The sequence below is a fragment of the Danaus plexippus genome, chromosome 17 (assembly GCF_018135715.1).
Source record: "Danaus plexippus chromosome 17, MEX_DaPlex, whole genome shotgun sequence".
Taxonomy (NCBI): Eukaryota; Metazoa; Arthropoda; class Insecta; order Lepidoptera; family Nymphalidae; genus Danaus; species Danaus plexippus.
The window spans coordinates 371,628-392,842 of record NC_083548.1 but is presented as its reverse complement, the minus strand read 5'-3'; the positions used below and the strand labels follow the sequence as shown (position 1 = coordinate 392,842).

The window sequence follows — 21,215 nt, the reverse complement described above, 5'->3', positions numbered from 1 at the left end:
TTAGTATAAGTTTATATTTTATTGCTTTATACGAATTATAAATATTTAAGTAACGTTCATCAAATGCAGTTCGCATGGCAATAATTCACGTCGTCATAAAGTCTTGCAAGGTCTAGTTGCATCATAATTTGTTTCGATTAAAGACACCGAACCTGCAGTGTTCCTCCCGGTCTATGGAGTTTGTTATCACCTTCAAATAGTCTTCAAAACTGTAACAACGACCATTATAAGTTGACCGTGCGGTTGCGACACGACAAAGCTAGCTGAGCAAAGAGCTACAGAGTCTAGCCCGCAATCTGGTAACTTCTATCGGCTTAAGTGTTCGATCGAGCGGTGCTTTTGTATGGGTACTTGACGTGAGATAAGTTTATTAGAATTGATACCCGAGAGGAGATTGTCGTCGTGTTACACGGACAGACTTCGCCAAAATTTATAGCGTTATTATGTATTCACTGAAGGCGGAGTGAATATTGCAACTCTTTCAGATTTCTAGCTGGTGCTTGTGCTTAGCTGAGAAAAAGGATCTGCACGTTTTTATTGGCATTTGTTGAATTGTTTTCTAAAAAATAGTATAGAAATTGTGATGATATTTTATTCATTTTTTATAGTGGTAGTTCCAAATGACTTCTGATATTCCTTAGATAACTATTAAATAATTTTAAATATTTTTTTTTAATTATAAAATATAATTTTATCACCCGACATATCTCATCATTTTACCTATCTGTAATCTCTTTACAGATTGCCTTTTGTATAATGTTCACTTGAAGCAAATAAACAAGTGACGGATACCGCGCGAAATTGCAATTTGCAGTGTATATTTTAAACGAAACACAGTGTAATCCGATATCAAGTTAATTCGGTGTTTGTTTGCGAATTTATCCAACATCCAATAAAGAATTTTGATTGAGTTTGTGTATTATCGTCATCGCGAATGGGTTCAGTTCAATTTAACTTATCATTTTAAACGTGAACAGGTCCAGCTTGTTTTGATAGATTGGAAAATAGTAAGAGGACGTTGAATTGTTTTCGCTTCATTTTAAATGATGATCATGCTTGGCGATAGTCTTTATTTAAATATATAGAAAGTGTAATGTTTGAAAGTTACATTTAAAATACCGTCCAAGCGGGATGATTAAATAATATCGTTTACGATACACGTTACGGCAATTGGTTCGGACCTCACAGACGGACGAACTGACAAACATCACAACAGAGCCAACAATATGCCATACATTATTCATGACGCCAGCTAAGGGTTCAGCCATGTTGGGAACAAGATTTAACTTTGGTTTGCAAGAGGAATGCTCTTTTTGTTAAAGATTTTTTAATGGCATAATGTCCTTTGTTTTAAAGTTTTAAACAAGTTAAGAACTATACGATCGTCATTGTTGTTGTTATTTTATGTAAAACCCAAGCTAAGTTTCATTTTATCATAAAATTTATTATAACGCATGAAGAATATTTTTTCTTTATTTGATTGTTTATGGCCGATAGTATCTAACCGCCATCTGCTGTTTGAATTATTGGTTAGTAAAATTTTATTTCAAACCTAAAGACAAATTATTATTTTATATTACAAGATTATAAACAATAATAATAAGTATTTAGAAATGTATTTAGCACAAATTCCCGGATCTGAAATGTATGTAAATATATGAACCGAATGGTAAAGTGTGTACGAGACCCAAGGCAGTGTTTGTTCATCCCTACGTATAGTGACAGTAATCACTGTGATTATCGTTTCCAGTAATAGCGCTTAAACGTTTGTCATACATACAAGATGGTTGTCTTTGTTTCGTCTTGATTACATATTTGTATGTAATAACAGTTAAAATATAGTAGGCCATGTCAGCATGTACCTAAAAATAGTTTGTTATGTAAAGTATTGCAATATGTACATGTATATAGTAACTTTCGCCTATTACGCTTAATGTTCTCCAATAAATTATACATCCTTCATAAATATTAATTCTGAGGAAGGTTATATCGTCTAATTAAATAGTCCCACATATAAGAATCATTCTTCATAAGCACTCGACCCTTTATCATTCCTAACTTCATTAACACGGTACATTCGCTACCGGAATGACTTTTATTCCGCCATTTCAAAGATAAAACGTACAACCAATGACAGATCTAGGGCTGTAAATATTACAATAGAAGACTATTCCGACTGTAAAACGGTCAATTATCAGGCCCTCTGGTACAAGGGAAATATAAAGACCAATATAAATGAATATACAGTTCTTTAGAGTCTTTAATTGCAGTTTAAAAGGTCCTTTCTATTTAATTAAGTTATTCTGTGAGCTGTTTTGGTGAATAAATGTTGGAACACTTTGTGAATATTTAAAGAGTTTTGTGTCTTTAATGCCGACAAATAGATCATATTTTTTTGATTTAAAAAAATAATAATATTTTTTTAAAATATTAGGGGAAGAAATACCAATGGACTTGAATTTCCCGAAAACATTTCTTGTAATGGCTACGCTTAACTTGTACCTTTCTTTTCAGATGACGCCAGGATTATTGACGAATGGAGCCCAAGGGGCAGATCGCGTGACCGACTAATGGTGTAAGACACGCAACAAAATGGAAAGACGAGACGAGCTGCACCGTCATGGTTGCAGTATCGCTAAGCAGACCATTTTAACAACTCATCCTAGTGGCTTACAAACCAGAGTCTCCGTTGAACTTGCCAACTTTGACGCATTATGCGTTCACTCGGAATGCAGGTCCAAAAAACCTACTTGGGAGAGTCCTTTTTTGGGCCGGCGTGGTCTTCTGGGTGGAGTTTCTGCGAATGTGACACCTGTATTGGGAAGAAGGAGCGATGCTGTGAACGAGGGCAGGTTGTCGCAGCAATGCACTCCTGTGATGAGGCGAAGAGAGCTGGAAAGTCCAGGTGGTTCCCCACTCCCCGCGAGGAGGGAGATGGAAGGAGAAGGTTGTGATGTTGATAACAGTGTCATCAGCGGATGGCTTAAATTCCGAGACAATAAAAGGGTAAGTGTTTATTAGTTCAATTATATAACGTATTTGTCTTAATCGAGTAACATCGTTATTTTATATTTGCTATTTCAGTTGCGTGTTCCCGCAGATTATATGTAAGATAATGTACACTGACATTAAATATTGTACTTCCAACTCCGTGTTAATATCAGAAAAAGAAAACTCAATTAAGAGGTATAAATAAACCTCATTGTACTGTATGTGTGGTTGTTAAATTAGTTTAATGGTGCAGAATCACCTTACACTTACCATGGTATGAACTGAGTTAAGAATATTTTTTATAAATAGAAATAAAGGTTGGTTATTCTTTTGAGTAGTCAAATATTTTAGTCATGTTTACTTTTTCTTGATTGATAACTGTAATTATAATATTAATTTTTTTTTTTGTATAAAAGTAAAACGTACACATATCAGTAAAACCGATTGCATTTTTCGGTAAAAATATTCAGACTGATGCCTAAATCAAATCCGTTTTATTCTGTAAGGAATTAAAGTCCTTAATGAGAGGCTAGAACATAACGCCGCAGGGCCAAGTGTCTAGATCTTAGCTTAGCTGGCTTTTGTTTGTGTTACTCCATCTACCAGGATACCATGAGCCCTTGGGAAGTATAGAGGTATGAAAGTATCAGAGGTAAGGGAGTGACGAGAGGCGCTACACAACTAGGCTAAGGGCTTTCCATCTTGCATTAGTGAAGAGCACGTGTCGTTGCTTTTATCGATCCTGATTATAGGATGATTATTATCGCCTAGTAAATGAAGAGAATGGGCTGTGGAGCGGATTATAAAAATAATATTATTTTGTATTCCTTTTAAAAACTATTTTGTTTCTTTCTCCTTAAAGAAAATAATTTGCCCTGTATTATTTAAATGCTTTACTGATTTACTCATAACTTCCTTAATTAAATAATGTCAAACGGAAAAGTCGTTCGTAATCGACATTAACAACATCACTAGTTCAACATCAAAGTAATCAGTTTAGTGGCATCTACTAACACAAGTAGGGATGTATAAAGTAGAAAACTTATTTATTAAAACGCTTACCTGTAACGGACCTCATCAATCATATGAAAAGCTATGGTCTTATTCATTAATGTTTATTTAAAAAAAAATAACTCAGCTTTTAAACCTTTTTTTTTTCAATCCAGCTTCGTCAAACTTTACTTTTAAGATCATAAGCAGATATGCATGTTGTGGAAAGAGACGATGCGTGAATAGTACATGTTTTATTTTATAATACATTAAGCCAAAATGCATGTGTTTTTATTTCTATGAAATAAAAAATACAGTCCCATAAAAGCATAGATGCTTTTTATAAAAGATTTTCAATTGTATAACACAATTAACAACAACGGTCAATATCTCAATTGTATTGTATTTTATGTGTTACATTTTTTATATCCAGTTCAGTCGTATGAGGAAAATAATAGAGAAAATATGAATGATTACAAACCACTGGTTGACAAATGTGGCGAGCGTCGTTATGATATTACCGACAGAGCGTTCAAGCTCGCTCGCTGGAGAAGTGGAGAACCTTAATAAAAGGGACAAATTGTAACCAATCGAACGTGTTACATCTTTATTGATATTTACTCTGTTATGTTATTTTTTTTCTGTTTCTTAAAAATGTATGACCCGGTTCTGAAAATTGCCTATGATATTTTCAGTCTTTATTATCCTAGTTTTTATTAAGAAATCTTTCTTCGCAAAGAAAATAAAACTGATATAACATTCACAAAGTGCACATTAGCACATAACATATGCACATTATACATAGATAAGGACGCTTGGTAACCTTGAATCGTTACAAAAATAAATTTATACATAAATGAACAAAACTATTGTTGATTTGATAATTACTTAGAGAGTGACTTTTATCAAGCGGTTAACGGACTCTCCATCACATGGACAGCACATTTGACATAGAATCGAACCTCTCTCTAGAATTGGGGAATGGGATTAGGAAACCTGAAATATTTACTACTAGCGAGAATAGAAGAGTAATGATAAAAGCATAGGGAATCAACTAACTATTTAAACATATGATAGCGATAAAATAATGAAAGTGGAGAAGAAAACTATATGGAAAAAAGAATTATTTTCTTATTATATGTAGGAAGTAAAGTTTTATATCCATACAGTTGGTGCACTTTTGTTTTATAAATAATGCCTATATAATTTGATAAAATTGTAATTTGAAAAAAAATCGTCACAAATTGAAGACCAATCAATAAATGCCTATTCTATTAGTCTCAAGGCTGAGGAGATTCTTGTTAACTGCAATTAAAGGGAAGAAACTTACAGTTGAATATTTAAATCTGTTTAAGAATGAGAAAAAAGTCCAAGAACTTCAAAATTGAACAAAAGAAGTTGAGCTAGAAAAGGTATTAATTGAAATTCAAGAACTTGATTGATTATTTGTGAAGAGCTTAGTAATAGAAGAAAATGAATTATAGACTTTATGAAATAATTCGTATAAGTGTCTGAATTAAATACTTTTAATTATACTTCCAAAAATAAATAAAAAAAGATTCTTATTAAAAACCAAAGGCAAATAAGAAACTACGGTTGAAATCAAATTGTTTACATTTAACAAAGAGTTTATAGAAGAATCTTTGGAGATATTATATTAGTTAAAACAACGGGATGAAATAGTTTATATGTCAAGACGTTTTAAGATAGAGACGCTTGCACAAGTACAAAGAGACAAACGTATACCTACTCCCATATAGTTGTTCAGTTGGATCCACTGACAGCTCTCATTCAGAGTACAAAACGGCAAACGCGTTTTAGTTCACAAGTGAACATCAAACATCTTTTATAGTTTGTTTTTTTTTTTTATTCACAAGACCTTACGGAGATATTAAAAACATGTTTTACAAAGTGTTGTCGTTCTTTAAAATCGCCAAGTTCAGCTTTGTATTGCAACGTTCAATAAGAAATTCCTTCAATTCCACCAAGCAGAACATTTCAGGGGAAGACGTAAAAATACGTCGCTTAAACGAAATATTTGACGGTATAAGTTGGAGGATTTCCGCGGATTAACTATTGTTTATGAAAAACTTGCTCCGTGAAATTATTCCGAAAATAATTGTAGCAAAATGTTAAGGCTGCTAATGTGACAGAATCGTTTCAGGAAATGTCCTAAGTAAAGTATCTTTATTATTTCGCCTCGTCTGTAGTAGTATATTTTCGGACCTAACATTGTTATCCCTCGAAAGTATATATAGTAATAGATAAGGTAATGTCAAAAGGTAATAAAACTATAGCCAATGTAATGAATCTCTTGATATTTGCGTATGTGAGTCAAAGTAACAGAAACGTATGTGTCAACGTCGGTTCTCGTAAATTGCGGCTTACTTTTTGCACCGGATAAATTATCCGCTTTCTTGCTTTTGAATTATTGAATTAATCCGTTTGTATGGAGCGAACTTAATGACCTTTTATAAATGTCTTGGAAATAAATTCAAAACTCTGGGAAATACGCTCAGAATGTAATGACCTTATAAATTTATCAAATGCTCTGTTTTACCAAATTATGGCAATTTTTATATTAAATGTTGTTCACCGTAATATACCTTCATTCCGTACTTAATATTTAGAACGTTCTTTATTGCTTAAGTATTGTTTATAAGTAGTACACCAACGTTTAATTTTTTTTTATTTGTACACATATAGTATAGTTCAGACAATGAGATTAAAAATAAATATAAAAAAAGTTCTCTGATAAAATTTGTCTTAATTTTGAGAATTACCTCAAATTAACACCAATTTTTAACAGTCCCCATCAAAAGTAACACTAAGCTGTAGATGGTTAATCTGTTTTTCTCTGTTCGTATGTTTTTATATGCCTGCTAAGTTAAATTTAAATTTTCGCGAGAAAAGCGAAAATGTTTTACAGTATAATAAAAAAAGATGCAATGCTAAATTACAATACACAACACGACGAAAATATAAAATGGTTTTTTCTTGCTAAATACTATTTTAAAAAATTGATACCTAAAAAAACTATCATCAATAGAATCTGAACAGAAACTAAGCGTTCCCGAAAGACCACATGAATACTGTATCGCTCTTATGAAACATTTATGAAGAAGCAATACGGCAACGTGACAAATGGCAGAAGAAACGCCGAATAGCAAGGAACATATATTCTCGTCATACTACGCACTGTAAATAGAATCCATTCTATATTTAACTTGTTGAGAATATTTCATAGCAATTTACGTGAAAATGTTATAATGTATTCAGCTGGGCTAAACAAAAAACAACCAATCAACATGCTTCTTTACCTCTAAGCGCTTGTTCTGTCCCTGCTATATAATTGAACAGACATTCCTAATACCTTAAACGCGTAATTAATGGATAATGTCTTTTATAAGGTAAAAATTCCATAGAAGAACATCCGATCGTTTAGTTATGGGCCTCGCGTCGCCGCGCGCTCTGTCAACGTCGTGCTCGAGTGCGCGCCAATATGTCACCTGCCGCCATTTTACTTTCAGGAAATTTCCTCTTTTGCCGGCTTTTAAATTTTTTTTGGGTCAATGGCGCCTGCCTTTTCAACATCAACTCTCTTAAAACTTTCAGGTTATTAGTTGCGTCAACTAATTTTTTTGTTATATTAATTTTTGTATAATACTGATAATATAATTACACAGATGTAAATATCAAAATGAATATTTATTTTGATATCAAGGTTTAGTTTGAGACAGTTCCATTAAAAGCTTCTAATTGCTATCCAAAACCTGATGATGCGGTTTCAGAATGATTCATTCACGCTATCCTCATAGACCACACGACGGTTGTGGAACTGTCACATTATGGACCTTAATACACGGAGATAAGTATAGAAATGACGTTGGTAACAATGCCGCTGAGAGACACGTCTTAACAAATGAATTATTTATTCAGTGAACGAATTAACATATCAAGTGTAGTGAAATGGCTGTACGAAATATGAGAGAAGCCTTTATAACATCTTTTGTCTACGTATGAAACTTATGTGCTAATGAGAAGAGGTGTTGAGATAAGTCAAACTAATACATACGTCATGTTTTAAACAACATTTTATTTAGCTTAATTTGCTATGAAAAATGTTAGCATTAATTTTAAAAATAGAAATTTTTTATCAGAACACATTCGATATTTAAACTATACAATTCCAGATCTACTTAATTAAAAAAGTCATTCATAAAATGTTCATGCGTAGAATGCCATATCCGAATGTACGGCATGTTACTCGGGGCCTTTTAATCCTACGGACTCTTAGCTCGGTTTGCCCAAATTGAAATTTGCTGTTATCTCATGAACATTCCGACAATGAAACGGTTTTCTATAGACATGTGCAGCATTAAGCTGGGTTTTGTTCCTTTAATTCTTTTATATTTATTTGGTGTAAAAACTCTAATACTTAACTTATTGTTTAAGTAAAAAAGACTAATTATATTATAAATTAACATACATTCTATTGTAATTTGTTGAAATAACATTTTTGTGACTGTGTGTGTGAATACGACCTGGTCGTCTTACTTTTGTGACAGCGAGGACATCAAAGAAATAAGCCTAAACCATGCTGCCATGGAACTGCCAGGGAACAAAATACGTCGTTACAAACTAATACATTATATATTAATGATTAAAGAAATGTCGTTGAAACAGAATTGATGGATTTCATTCTAAGACAGATACTAGAAGTATTTATACTTAAATATTATACTAAATAATATAAGGTTCCCTCTTCCAGAAATGTGTCCACAAAAGGCTTATAATAAGAATTAATTTAATTATTGAAAACATAAAGCATTCCCAACGTCGTCATCATTCAGAGGAACGGTCTTCATCCTATTGTCATCGTGCTTGGTACATTATAACCCTGTTATTGTTAAACATACATACGTATATACAGTTACATGAAAGTCTCGCCGTTTCATTACGATACACAATGCAGCGGTCTTTTTTCTTTTTGATTAAAATTACAGCGACTCCCTCACGGCCGGCGGAACGCTCCACTAACCAAATGATTAAGACTTTACAGCTTTTTATTTATCTTTGTTTGTTTGATGGTAACATCAAAAGGTATTGTAACTATTTAATCTGAGAGTTTTGTGGTTGAGTTATTGGCAATACTAAATTAAATTTGCTTACTAGTTTAAGTTATTCTTTTCAAATAGCGGCACTCTCTTTTTTACACCCTAAGATTAAATTTTCTTTTCTGTTGTGTACTTTAAAAGGTTACCAATATATTAATATTTAAAATTCAATATATAGGAACATATGGTTGCCTGAAGGCATTTGCATCATTCAAACACCACGCCAATCAAACAAGCAAACAGACCAAGTAAAGCTAATTACACACGCTCTGTAAATAAGGGCAGCTGTAGACGGGTTATTTATGGGGTTTTCATCCCTTCGTTGTGACGTAGGTTTACCTAAATAAGCATGGGGTCCGCATTAACCTTTATTAAAAATATTTATTGTCTTTCTTGTCAGATTATCCGGTGTGACCTTCTGGAGGAGTCACTGGGAATTGACTTTCACTTATACAATTAAATATATATTTTTTATTTCAAAAATTATTCTTCGTCACAATATAAATACGATGTACTTTATGTAGCTGTCTTCTATTCTTATATTACTCAAATAATTAATGTTAAAGTTTTTTGACGATGTTTGATATCTGACATTTGTTGTTCTTTTATACAAATACTAATTAACGGATTTCTAATGTAGTTTGTACATCAAAGTAAGATATAGGCTTTAACTTATTATCAGTCACGTGACACACACTCCAGATGTCACTGTCGGTTGGTTACCATATTTAGTATTTTAACACATTTTATAAATTTATCTCTGAGGACAAACACAAGTTAGCACGAATAAAGCAGCGAGCTAAAAGTACATTTTATTTTTAAAAGGTTTTCACAGATTTTTTTAAAATATAAAGATTATATTCAAAGTGGAGACGACTTCAGCAACTGTGATATTTTTTTGGCTTAATTGTAAATATTGTTTTACTAAATATACACTGGTTTCTATGATTTTTATTATTTTTGATACATGTTAAGTAGTCACCATTGTCCGTAAAATTTGACACCGCAAGGAGTGCAAACATTTTTGCCAGCTTTGAAGGTGAAGACTTTGAAGGTGAAGAGAGTTCCTGTAAACATGTCTAAAAAAATCATAGCTATTTGTCACAAACTCGAAAAGCAAGTCCATCCACATCCTGCAAGTGCTTGGAAAGAGTAGCCAATTATAGTATTATGAAAGGCATCTAGGTGATAAGGTTGTCATCTTACCCTGTAACTATGAGATCGTCAACATAACTAACTGCCCGACTTTGGATGGAATCGGTGTAAGAATTTTGTACAACAGGACTTCAACATCACCACCGCAGTTGAGACTTATATTGATGTGGTGATAAATATGTGGCATTTTATAATAAAATCAGGTATCCGTGTGTTTAGTTATCGCCTCATTTTACTCAATACGACCAGATTTTTTGCGGCTACTTTAGCCTTATTCTAAACTAAAACTCTAAAATTAGCCGTCGCTTGAAATAAATAAACCCTAAGTACAAGTATACTCTTTATCTTAAAGCAAAAGACTTGGAATATTGGGACTACATCAAATGAATATTTTGTAGTATCGGCACAGAAGTTGGAGTTAGAGTTTATTTTTCCCCACATATGCGATTGCGCCAAGGAGGATTCGATTTCAGACTCAAGCTGTTTCTACTTTCATCTGCTTGATCCAGAGAGGTATTTGCCGGGCAAGTGGTGTATAGAACTTTAACCGTACTGTAATTCGCATAAATAAATACTTTGTTGGTTTCAAGAATGTTGTTTATGTCTGTAGGTTGATAACTTGATAGAAGAGCATTATGCTAGATAAAAAAAAAGTCCTTCAGGATATCGAGTGTTCTTTGTGCTGTGTATCCTACGGCTTTGGTGAGAAATCACAGGGACCGGTCGTTGGAGGGTAACTCAGTAGCTTTCTTGCAATTCTGTAGACATGCTCTTGCTTGCGATTTTCTTATTGTAAGACCTCCAGGTTATCTTATATCCTGGTTTGAATCTGGAATTGATACTGGATACTCTGGATTCTTTTCAGCTGTTTCAAGTGTGGTGCTCTGTACCAGTACTTATCAAAAAATGAAAGGGCTTTTTGGATTTCTTACTGATCGAATAATGAGGAGTGTATAACGCATCTCACATTGTTGTATTGTGAGATGGTGGTACTTAGAAAAGTAAATCAGAAGGTGTAGTCAGCTCAAATAAGAGCTGCAGTATGATTACAGTTAGGCTTTATTACCTGTAAATATCTGAGGAATTAATAACGTTTGTATTGATTTTTTAGTAATGATTGCAAAATAGATGCATATGAGTGATTTTTAAGTTGGTAATCAAGACATTGAAATAAAACGATATAGAAACTTCTAAAAATATTTACTTAAAGAGCATTTATATTCCTTCTTAATCAGTCCCAATATTATTCCTATTCAGTATTATGTGTTAAACATAGAAATAGGCCATTAAAATCCAATCCCAAAAGACTGACATTGATTTTAATCTCCACATGTATATTCCTCATACGGGACATATAATTTTAGGAGACAAAAACTTCATTAGCCCATGAACACAAAGCATTACATTTGGACCACCGCTTTGTGGTAGCTATTGTCTGGTTCGATGACACTGAAATATTCTTTATTCCATGTAACTAGAATACATTTTTGTTTGGACTTTGATTTCAGATGCGAGAGTTTTTATTAAAATTACCGCGCGTTTACAGCGAATTTTTAGTTCGCCTCAGAGTTTTGGCTGTATAATGGCATTTATGCAGTTCTATTTAGGTCAGTTTTGACTGGTGAGTCAAGTTCCATATATTTCACCTTTTATCTCTTCCGTAAATGTGAAACATATCGGATAGGAGCAAAACATTTTTAGTACTAGTCATAAACGGAGTTTCATGTATTAAATATAATATTATTCAAGTTTGTTACACAGATATTCAATTATGAAAGTATGTTTTGTCAGAGTAAAAATTCCATTTATTAAAATTCAATCAATTATATGCACTTTTGATATATTTTTACACATACGCACACTTTTACGTTTATGTACTCACACAAACAGATACTGACACACACAAAAGTTCGTTTATGGACACAGTTTGTTTTAAAATTTAAGAAAAATGCTTTTTATATTTACAAAAACTTTTAATAACGCTTCTTGCTACGTAGAGTTGTTCTATATTATGTAGGCCTTCGTATGCTTACATCATTGTTTCAGACATTCTGGGATGTTGGTTCTACTAGAAAGTGTTTGTCTTGTGAGCTTAATAAGTTGTTTTTGAAACTTTTCCTCCGTATCATGAGGATTTGATTTTTAAACTACTAGTTTGAAAAATTTGCAAGTTCTATATAACAAACTTTTTTCTTATACTTAAAATTGTGAGGTGGGTTGTATTTGAATATTTTTATAATTGTGGGAAAAATTAAAACAAAGCCAAAAAAAGTAATAAAATAAAAAATATGTTCTGTATTATATTGTCATTCAAGTCTCGTGATTATCGTAAATTCTTCAAAGGAACGCCTTGCTTGTTCAGAAGTTGGTGATTTCTTCATATAAATGTAAATGTCCTGGTATGGGGCGGGAATTACCCCGGTTATCCTGGTTAGAATCACAATACTCTTTGATTTTCAGCTTCTTGTATTTTATTGGGAACTTTTATTTGTATATTTCATCACTCTCTTTCTAAGTGGGTTAGGAATATTTGAAATTATTTAAAATTATCAGTTACGATCTTTTTAAATAAAATTCTAATTTAAAATACAGTTGCAATAAAATTTAACCATATAACATCTGGCAACATTCGGAATTAGGACTTTGAATTAAGAACTTAATTAACATAGCTCTATCTATCCCGCTAAGGAAATAAGCGAGATACTATATTAGGGTAATTTTAGGATGAACTCACACCCAACACACCAACTTGTGGGTAACGGGGTAATGCTTAACAAACGGTAGGCTATATTTTACCCCTGTGTATGTTACGAACATGGAAACGACTAAATAAGCTGTACAAAGTAGACTTGCGAATAATTTCACCGAGGTTATACTCAGTTAAAGTATTTTTCTTCTGACTTCATATCTATTTATACAAAAATTCTCTTTGGTGAAATTTATTTTTCTTGAAAGTATATATAACATTTTTTTAAAGTTATATTCCCTCATGAATTCTTTTATGTTCACATTTTTTTATATAAATATTGATTTTCATCTCAAGAATTTTTTAATCACGTACTTATGATATCAGTGTCTTTCATTTTATTAATACGTTAAGATTTTATTTACAACTACTAAAATATTCAAACATGGAAATCTGCTTAAACATTAAAAAGTAAACATCAGTGTGTAACGTTAGCTTAGATCAAATAAATCCAATATAGCAAATAAAAACAAACGATGCCATTGGATGCGTTTTAATGCAGTTAGCAGCGGGGTGCTAATGCTAACTAATGTACGGATGTCATTGAAAATAGCAGTGGACGCGATCTTTATAAAAGATTTGAGTATTCAATGATTATTTTGTTACGTAACAGGTTTTTTTACTTTCTAAGTTTTTAGGTAACGTTAACAGAAGCAGTTAACCTAACAAATGGTGTCAAAGATCCAAATGTTATGATGGTAGTTGGAGCATTGTAAAAATCTAATAAATTAAATGCCAAAAGATAAAAAAAATGTCCATATTTTGTTTGTCAGTGACATGGTTAGTAGCTACTGCAGTTCATGAGATATCAAATATCAAATTAATTCAACTTAAATAAGAATTGCATCTAAGAGACTGTTACTTGAGTTAAAATTAAAGGTTTGGAAAGGTTAATAATATTAGCATAAAGTTATTCGCAATAATGTTAGAGAAAAATTTAAAATACATAAATAAAACCGTGTGGTAAAATCCGTATGCTAGACGAGTCTAAGACTTATCGAACTTAGTTTATCTAATATTTAGCCACTATGAGAAAACTTTCTATAGCGATCATGTCCGACACAATAGTGGGAACATTTTAAAGAGCGATGGCGACGAAGAATAGCTACAAAAGAAGTCAGAAATAACTTAACTATAAAGTTATATAAAATATTATATTCGCATTTTATCAGTATACAACAAACCTCAACTTACTTGTTTATAAACAACTTGTTATTTAGTACAACTCCCTGTTCGTAATTGTTTAAGTATCTTAAATATTGAACCCCCATATGATTGGGCAATAAAAAAAAATATCAATATACTATTCAGGAAATTGATATCGGCATATTCTTCGAAGTCTGTTACAATAAGTTCTCTCCTCGTTCCTCTCTCCCTCTATTCATAATGACAGTTTTAATTTCGACTTCTGTTATAGAAATCTTCAGACACGTCACAGTTCATGATTCTAACATTGTCAGTGCAATTTTTCAATCCCGTTACAATAAACCAGCGTCGGATGAAGCTCGTTTTATTGTAAATCTTAGAAACCATTTTTCAATACAATGTATTTACTATAACAACAGTTTTATATTAGACCTTCAACATCTTTGACTTCATTAGAGTTTGAAAACGTTTTTACTTCGGATTCATCTATAATTAGCCTCTTTTATTTCATAGACATTTTTTGGGGTTTTTTTGTAAAGTTTTTCTTAATATAAAGAATTATGCTTAATTGTTCACTGAATTATATTAAAAAATACGTTCAGTCTCTACTTCTTTCAAAATATAATTAATTAATAACTAATTATATTTCGAAGTAAAATTTCAATTTAAAACTATAGCAATGTGAATGTATTTACGTATTTATATTTTGCTTCACAAACAAAAGCTTACACGCGGCTGCTTCTACAGCTGTCAAATTATATATCACAATAAATTATTGCATTTAAACGAAAGCAAAAATAAAGTATGTTGATTTTATTTAATATCATAACAACTGATTTATATTTCAAATTTACAATTCTCTAATAAGTTTGTTTCATTTTTAAAGTTGTAAGTTGTAACTTATTTATGTAAAAATTTCGTTTTTAATCTACTTTATATACACAAGGGTTGACAAAGTTTAAAAAAAACCAGGAGGATTGTAAAGATATGTACACATATGTACGTACGTATGAAACAAATTAAAGCGATATTTTTAATGATATCCAATAGGTTTCTTAATTTGTTATTTCTTAATCAAGGTTTGGTATAAACCTGCTTCGTTGTGCAAAAATATCTGTGTGATAGGAAAAACGGCTTTTAGACAACTGTTCCATATTAATAAGGGATAGTTCTAACATTTAATCAGAAGAACTGTACAATATATTAAATTGCTACAAGATGATGATAGGGTCCGCACTAAATACTCGAGGGAGCGTCATTGTCCCCTTGTGGCGGAAATAATTGACGCTTGATTAAAATTACTAGTTCTTATCAACAGCAGTGAAAAGAATTGGTACTCTTACAGATCGTTCACCCGTAATCAGCGACCATTGACGTCAGAAATATTGACAATAATTATCCAACATTTTATTATAAAATTTTTGTAATGTTTAAAAATAAAACTATATTAATTTAAGTAGTAACAATGTTGCCGTTTCAACTGTAATTAACTATTGAATTAGTAGTATGATATTTCATAGGAATATTCTTCAAAACATATGAATTATTTGATTATCTAAATTTTAACGCCATAAAATATTCGCAGGTGGAGCTGATTAGATCTTTTGTGCGTCCATACGTGTTGCTGAATTATTACAATTCCATACGATTTCTGATATTTGAATTGAACATTGCGGCAATTAATAATATTGTTTTTGGCATCAATTCTGGTTTGAGATTTGAATGTTGTTTGTTACGCTGCTGCTATTGTTTTGCCAACTATAATTAAACGACGACATTGTTTATAATCGAAATCATATACGTTTTGTAAATATTCTGTATGTTCTCAAAGCCCATTTTAGTTTTCGGTAATATCCTCTTCTATGGCGTTTTAAATTTGCATTCACTCTCTCTATTATGTATAACGCGTTACATGAAATTCCTTTATAGTGCAGTAGTCTCAGTACGGACGTGTACATACATATATGATGGATTACGTTTTAACTTCAAGTTACTTAAAGAATGAAAACTAAAGCAGAAAGTGACTTTCCACATAAATTTACAGCTTAAAAGTTATAATGAATTTTTTTTTCAAAGCAGCCATTGTGATGAGTTATTAATAAATCGATTAAATATATGTAAATATATAATGTTGCTGATATAAGTTCTACATTTTTTTATGTTGTAAAGATTCTGTATTTAAATAAAATATGTCATTGTAAGAAAGACACAAAGGCAAAAATCCAGACAAAAATTATTATTACACGCCTTCTACTATGAGTAAACTTTTATTAGTGGCTACCGTTCCTCAAAAAGAAGTAGACTTTTTTAATAATTAGATAAATTTACTCTGTCTTATCATTTTAAATTTTGTTTAAATTAGTTTTTGGTTCTAATACATACTCAAATATTCTAAAGACAAAAGATAACTCAAGTGTCTAAGATACTAGCAGAAATTTATTTCTCAGTATAACAACAATGTCAATCTTGGTGTACAGATATAGCAAATGCTAAAATAGCCTCAAGAATCATGAGTCTGATATCGAGGTAATGCCGTGGAAAGAGGTTGTATGGAACAAAAAAAACATTTCTTTCTGCGACAATCCAGCACTCAGCCGTTTTAATTGCGAGTGGTAAAACAAACGAGGATGTGGGGCTGCGGCACGCGTGCTCGGTATTGCAGACTGGCGGTTAAAAAAACGATAAGCTTTTAGGATTTCTAAAATGATAAATAAATAACTACATTACATTTTATTCATTGTTAAAACTAAATAACTATTTTAAAAGAATAAGTTATCAATCATCCTTTGCAAAGATTCAAAGTGTTTTAGTGAAGACTACAATAATAGATTGAATAAATATTGATATCAAAATATGTCAAGATTTTTTATAATAAAAAAAAGACACACAAAATTAAAACAATGATATATATTTTTTATTATCTAATGCAAATTATTAACACTGTTATTTTTCTTACGAGCTGTTTCTGTATACTAACTTTATTATATAACCAAAAAAAGTGTCACTTCATAACTTGTTCTTTGAGCGATTGAAATTTCGAAATACTATATACATACCAAATGTACATGGAATAGTTATATATTTTTAGACGAAATTATTTAAAATATTAAATAAAACACAATAATCAAGCAAGTAAGTTTAATACATACTTAAGATTGTTAAAGAAACGGCAAGCAATAGTTTGAATTTATGACACAGACGCCCGTCTATACTGTCCCACTGTCTATAATTTTACCACACTTGCGTTCACACATGTACAACTTTTGAACCTTTTATTTCTCTTTTTCGTACAAATAAATGTTCCGTTATTGTTGTCAAAATTATAAGAACATGAAAATTTACAGTTTTATTAAAATGCAAAGCTTAATTAAAAATTTATGGCGGTTAATTGTAACACTCATTTCGCGTCAAAGTGAAATAAGAGGATAAGCGTATTTGACGTCCTCGCGAAATAATACGATGAAAGTAAATGTTGATTTACCTCTGCATTTGACCTAATGTAGCGTAAATGATGAGAGCGGAACCTCATCACGTTGACAAAACTTGGAAGCAAATAGTTTTGCTTACAAATTATAATGTAAACCTAAAAGTTATTTTAAAGTATCCAAAAGACACCGTCGGTTAAATGCTTTTAAAGTTATATCTTGTAACTGATTCATGAGTACGGGAAGTTTCCTTAACTTAAGATACTTTAATATAAAAATGGAACACGTTTTATTGTTTAAGAAATAAAAAACGTATTGTTGCCCGAATCAAATCATTCGCAGCTTTGAAACTGTTTGACAGCAAACGAATAACCTGACAAAAATCTAATATTTTTTTTCGTCTAAAAGTTAAAATTGATAAACAAAACATTGTATGAGAAGTTGAAAAATGGGAACAATTTTCGTGGGCTGGCGGCCAATCAAAATTAAACGGCAGTCGTTATGGCACCAATCGTAAACGCTTATTTTTGCTCTGACATATTGGGCGCTCTTTTTGATTCACAATTATTGCTGCGATGGAAATGACAACGGTTTCAAATGGACAAACAATATTCTCTCGTTAAGAATCGACGGCTGAAAACGTTTACGCGGATATTGCAAAATGAAATATTTTATCCATTGTTCAATATACCTATAGGCTATAAATTTACATAAGAAACATTCGCGGTGAGAATAATATTATATGTGACGGTTTGCTCATTGTTTTTATGAACGTGTCTTTCAAAGTATAACCTCAAAACATTAAATATAGTTTGAGTTTTTGTCCTGAACTCATTTCTAAATGATTAAAGTGGATCTCGTAAAAAAAATTTGATTATCCAACTAAGTTAAGTATTCACATAAAGCTGGATATTTGATTCGACTTTTGACTAAGTAACCGCTTGAGTATATTCTTGAATGCTTTCATATAATAATGCTCAAAAATATTTTTAACTTACATATAAATACATGTTACCTGTATTGTTATTGAAATGAAGCTGTGCGAGCCACAACATTTCAACTGATTCATAATCTATTACGTGGTTAGTGACAGCCTGATGCGGTCAGACGTGGTGTTGCTGCGACTCCACGAGTTTCAATTATGGTTTTGAAATATATAAAGACGAATATAGAGTCATAACACCACAGAGAGAACACTCTTTCCTCTTTTATATTTTTAAATGGAATACTTTCTGAATATTCTCTGGACAGCGTCAAGCAGATGGAGCGGTTAGTGCATAACTGTCGGTAGTTACGGCTAACTTAAGAGCTCACTTACTTGGCACTGCTTACGGTGTTATTTAATACTCTATATGTGGTCCGAGGCAAGTGCGGTCACCGGGAACATATAAAGGAAATTAAACAGTTCGCTTAGCCACCGTTATAACAAATTATTATTATGTAACTTGTAAATATTAAGTATGGTAGACGCGTAAATTTATATTCTAACAGAGAGAGATTGATTAAACTATTTGAAATTAATATCCGCTTATACTGGAACATTGTACCATATAGAGAAAACCCACTAATTTAACCCGGTGAGACCTATCGAAACCTCTCTATTAACGATACAAAGGAGCTGGTTCGTATGTAAATTGAGTAGTACAGCATGGTGTAAGTTTCCTTTTGACTGTTAGGGAATCTCGCAGCATCGGCTTTGGACATTCGCCATTAGGTAGACCCGACCCTCGCACTAAATCTATACAAATTAACATACATAAATATTTTTATATTCTGAGTTAGTTTTTATATGGAAAATTATTAATAATTGAAATGAAAAATAATAAATATACATTAAATTAATTTACATTTTGCGCGTTATATTTTAGTTTGATATAATATTATAATTGCTGTTTGTGGTATTTTGCCGCATCGCAGTACACGCATTGCAGTGTTTCTTCACAATGGACGAGATAAGAAAAAATCGTATTTATATAACAGGAAACACTTGAATTATAATAAACGTTTTTATCTACTGTCTCATCAGGCAAAAAGTTTTTTAAATGTTTCCAGCCTCGTCTTACTCTACAGACTAAGTTCAAAAATCTGACAAGCAAACAAAACAAGTTACATAATAATAATTGCTTGGCGGTTAACATTTTAAAATGTTTTAGTATTACAAAACAGTTAAAAAATTTAAGAGGATATTAAAATTCGTTTACTATTATATAATCGAGATTTATATTACATATGCTAAAATTTGAACAAAAAAACTATTTCATCGGAGATGTTAGCTGGCAACTATCTAACACCTCGCCCCCCTCGCTTCATCAATCTGAAGGACTTCAAGTCACAGTCCACCCCGACAAAGTTTTATGAGAGTTTTTACAATCCATTAGCAGATGACAAATATTCTGACAGACGTATTCAACTCATGTCCCATGTACGTGGTAACTGATAAGGTGTTGACGGTTACTGTTGAGTAAAAGATATGAAAAAAGCCACTATATGTACAGTTTTAATAACAATTCAATTTGAGGACTTACGTGTAGCAAGATTAAAGAATTGTCTGCCGATTCGTTGCTGCTATATAGAAAAATACAAGGGTGTTGTGAACGGTCACAGTTGCACCTCGGGAGGCTGAGAGCCCTTCTCCCGTCAGGGACCAGTTATTATCTTCTCCAGTCTTAAGTATGACGTTATCGTAGAACTTTAGACAGTTGTTTTGAAGTATTTTGTTGTGACTTTGTTTTGTCACATTTCTAAGTGGAGTTCTAATGGGATTAATATTTTCATTCGGATTCTGAAAGCAATAATATAATTGTTGTAATTTATTTTATGTATGTGTATCAATTTAATGTAACGTTGTGATGTTTTTTTAATATAACCATTTTTTGCTTATATAATATATCATTAACAAGTTTAACAGTTTAGTATTCTCGCCATTATATTAGCGGTCAAGAAATAATATAAAGATAAAAACCGCAGCATTCCAGTCTTATAGTAATAATAACCAATAGAGTTTTAACTTTCAAAACCTTCCTTATAATATGAATCCATTATCAAGAATCTGCTACTTAATTATGTATTAAATTTGGCAACTTGTTTAATTATTTATGTAAAGCGCCCGCCGTCGACCGCCGGCGTGTCGGCGATGTCGGCAAATATTTATCAATTCGCCGCAACAAGGATTGTCGGTGACCGCATGCATATAATATATAGTTATAGAATAAGCTTTTAAGATGGGAGTAATTATGTGCATAATAGTATCGCGGTTTTACTAAATAACGTTGTTAATCCATTAAACGATTTAGTGCACTGCAAGAACATTTCTTCACCAGTGCGGAAAGAACAGTTGTATTTTCTTCAAAATGAACAGAATTACTTATCCTACCGATGATTTGTTTTTTTTTTGTTCTTTTACAATAATAACATCATCAAAACGCGTTGAGCCGACGATCAACACTAGTTCATATTCTTCAATAAAGCTGTTTTAATAATATTTCCCGGATTCGCGACAAGAATTCAAATTGAAACGTCATCGCAGAAAAACGCGCGACGTGGCATATTGTAGGGGTTTTGCAATACAAACTGATTATTACAGCTGGGCCGCACGGGACACGACCTTATTGAAATGTAATAAGGCTGGAGTTGGTCGCCACGTCT

The 21,215-nt window shown here is 31.9% G+C and overlaps 1 protein-coding gene across 1 annotated transcript in view; it reads left to right on the top strand.

Moving 5' to 3' along the window:
• Positions 1-2,520: 2,520 nt before the first annotated feature.
• Positions 2,521-21,215, top strand: part of LOC116771145 (uncharacterized) — a 209,069-nt gene continuing 190,374 nt past the window's right edge. The window contains exon 1 of the mRNA XM_032662885.2: positions 2,521-3,006. Coding sequence (XP_032518776.2) covers positions 2,593-3,006 — 414 coding nt within the window. The 5' untranslated portion in view covers positions 2,521-2,592. The remainder of the gene's footprint in view (positions 3,007-21,215) is intronic.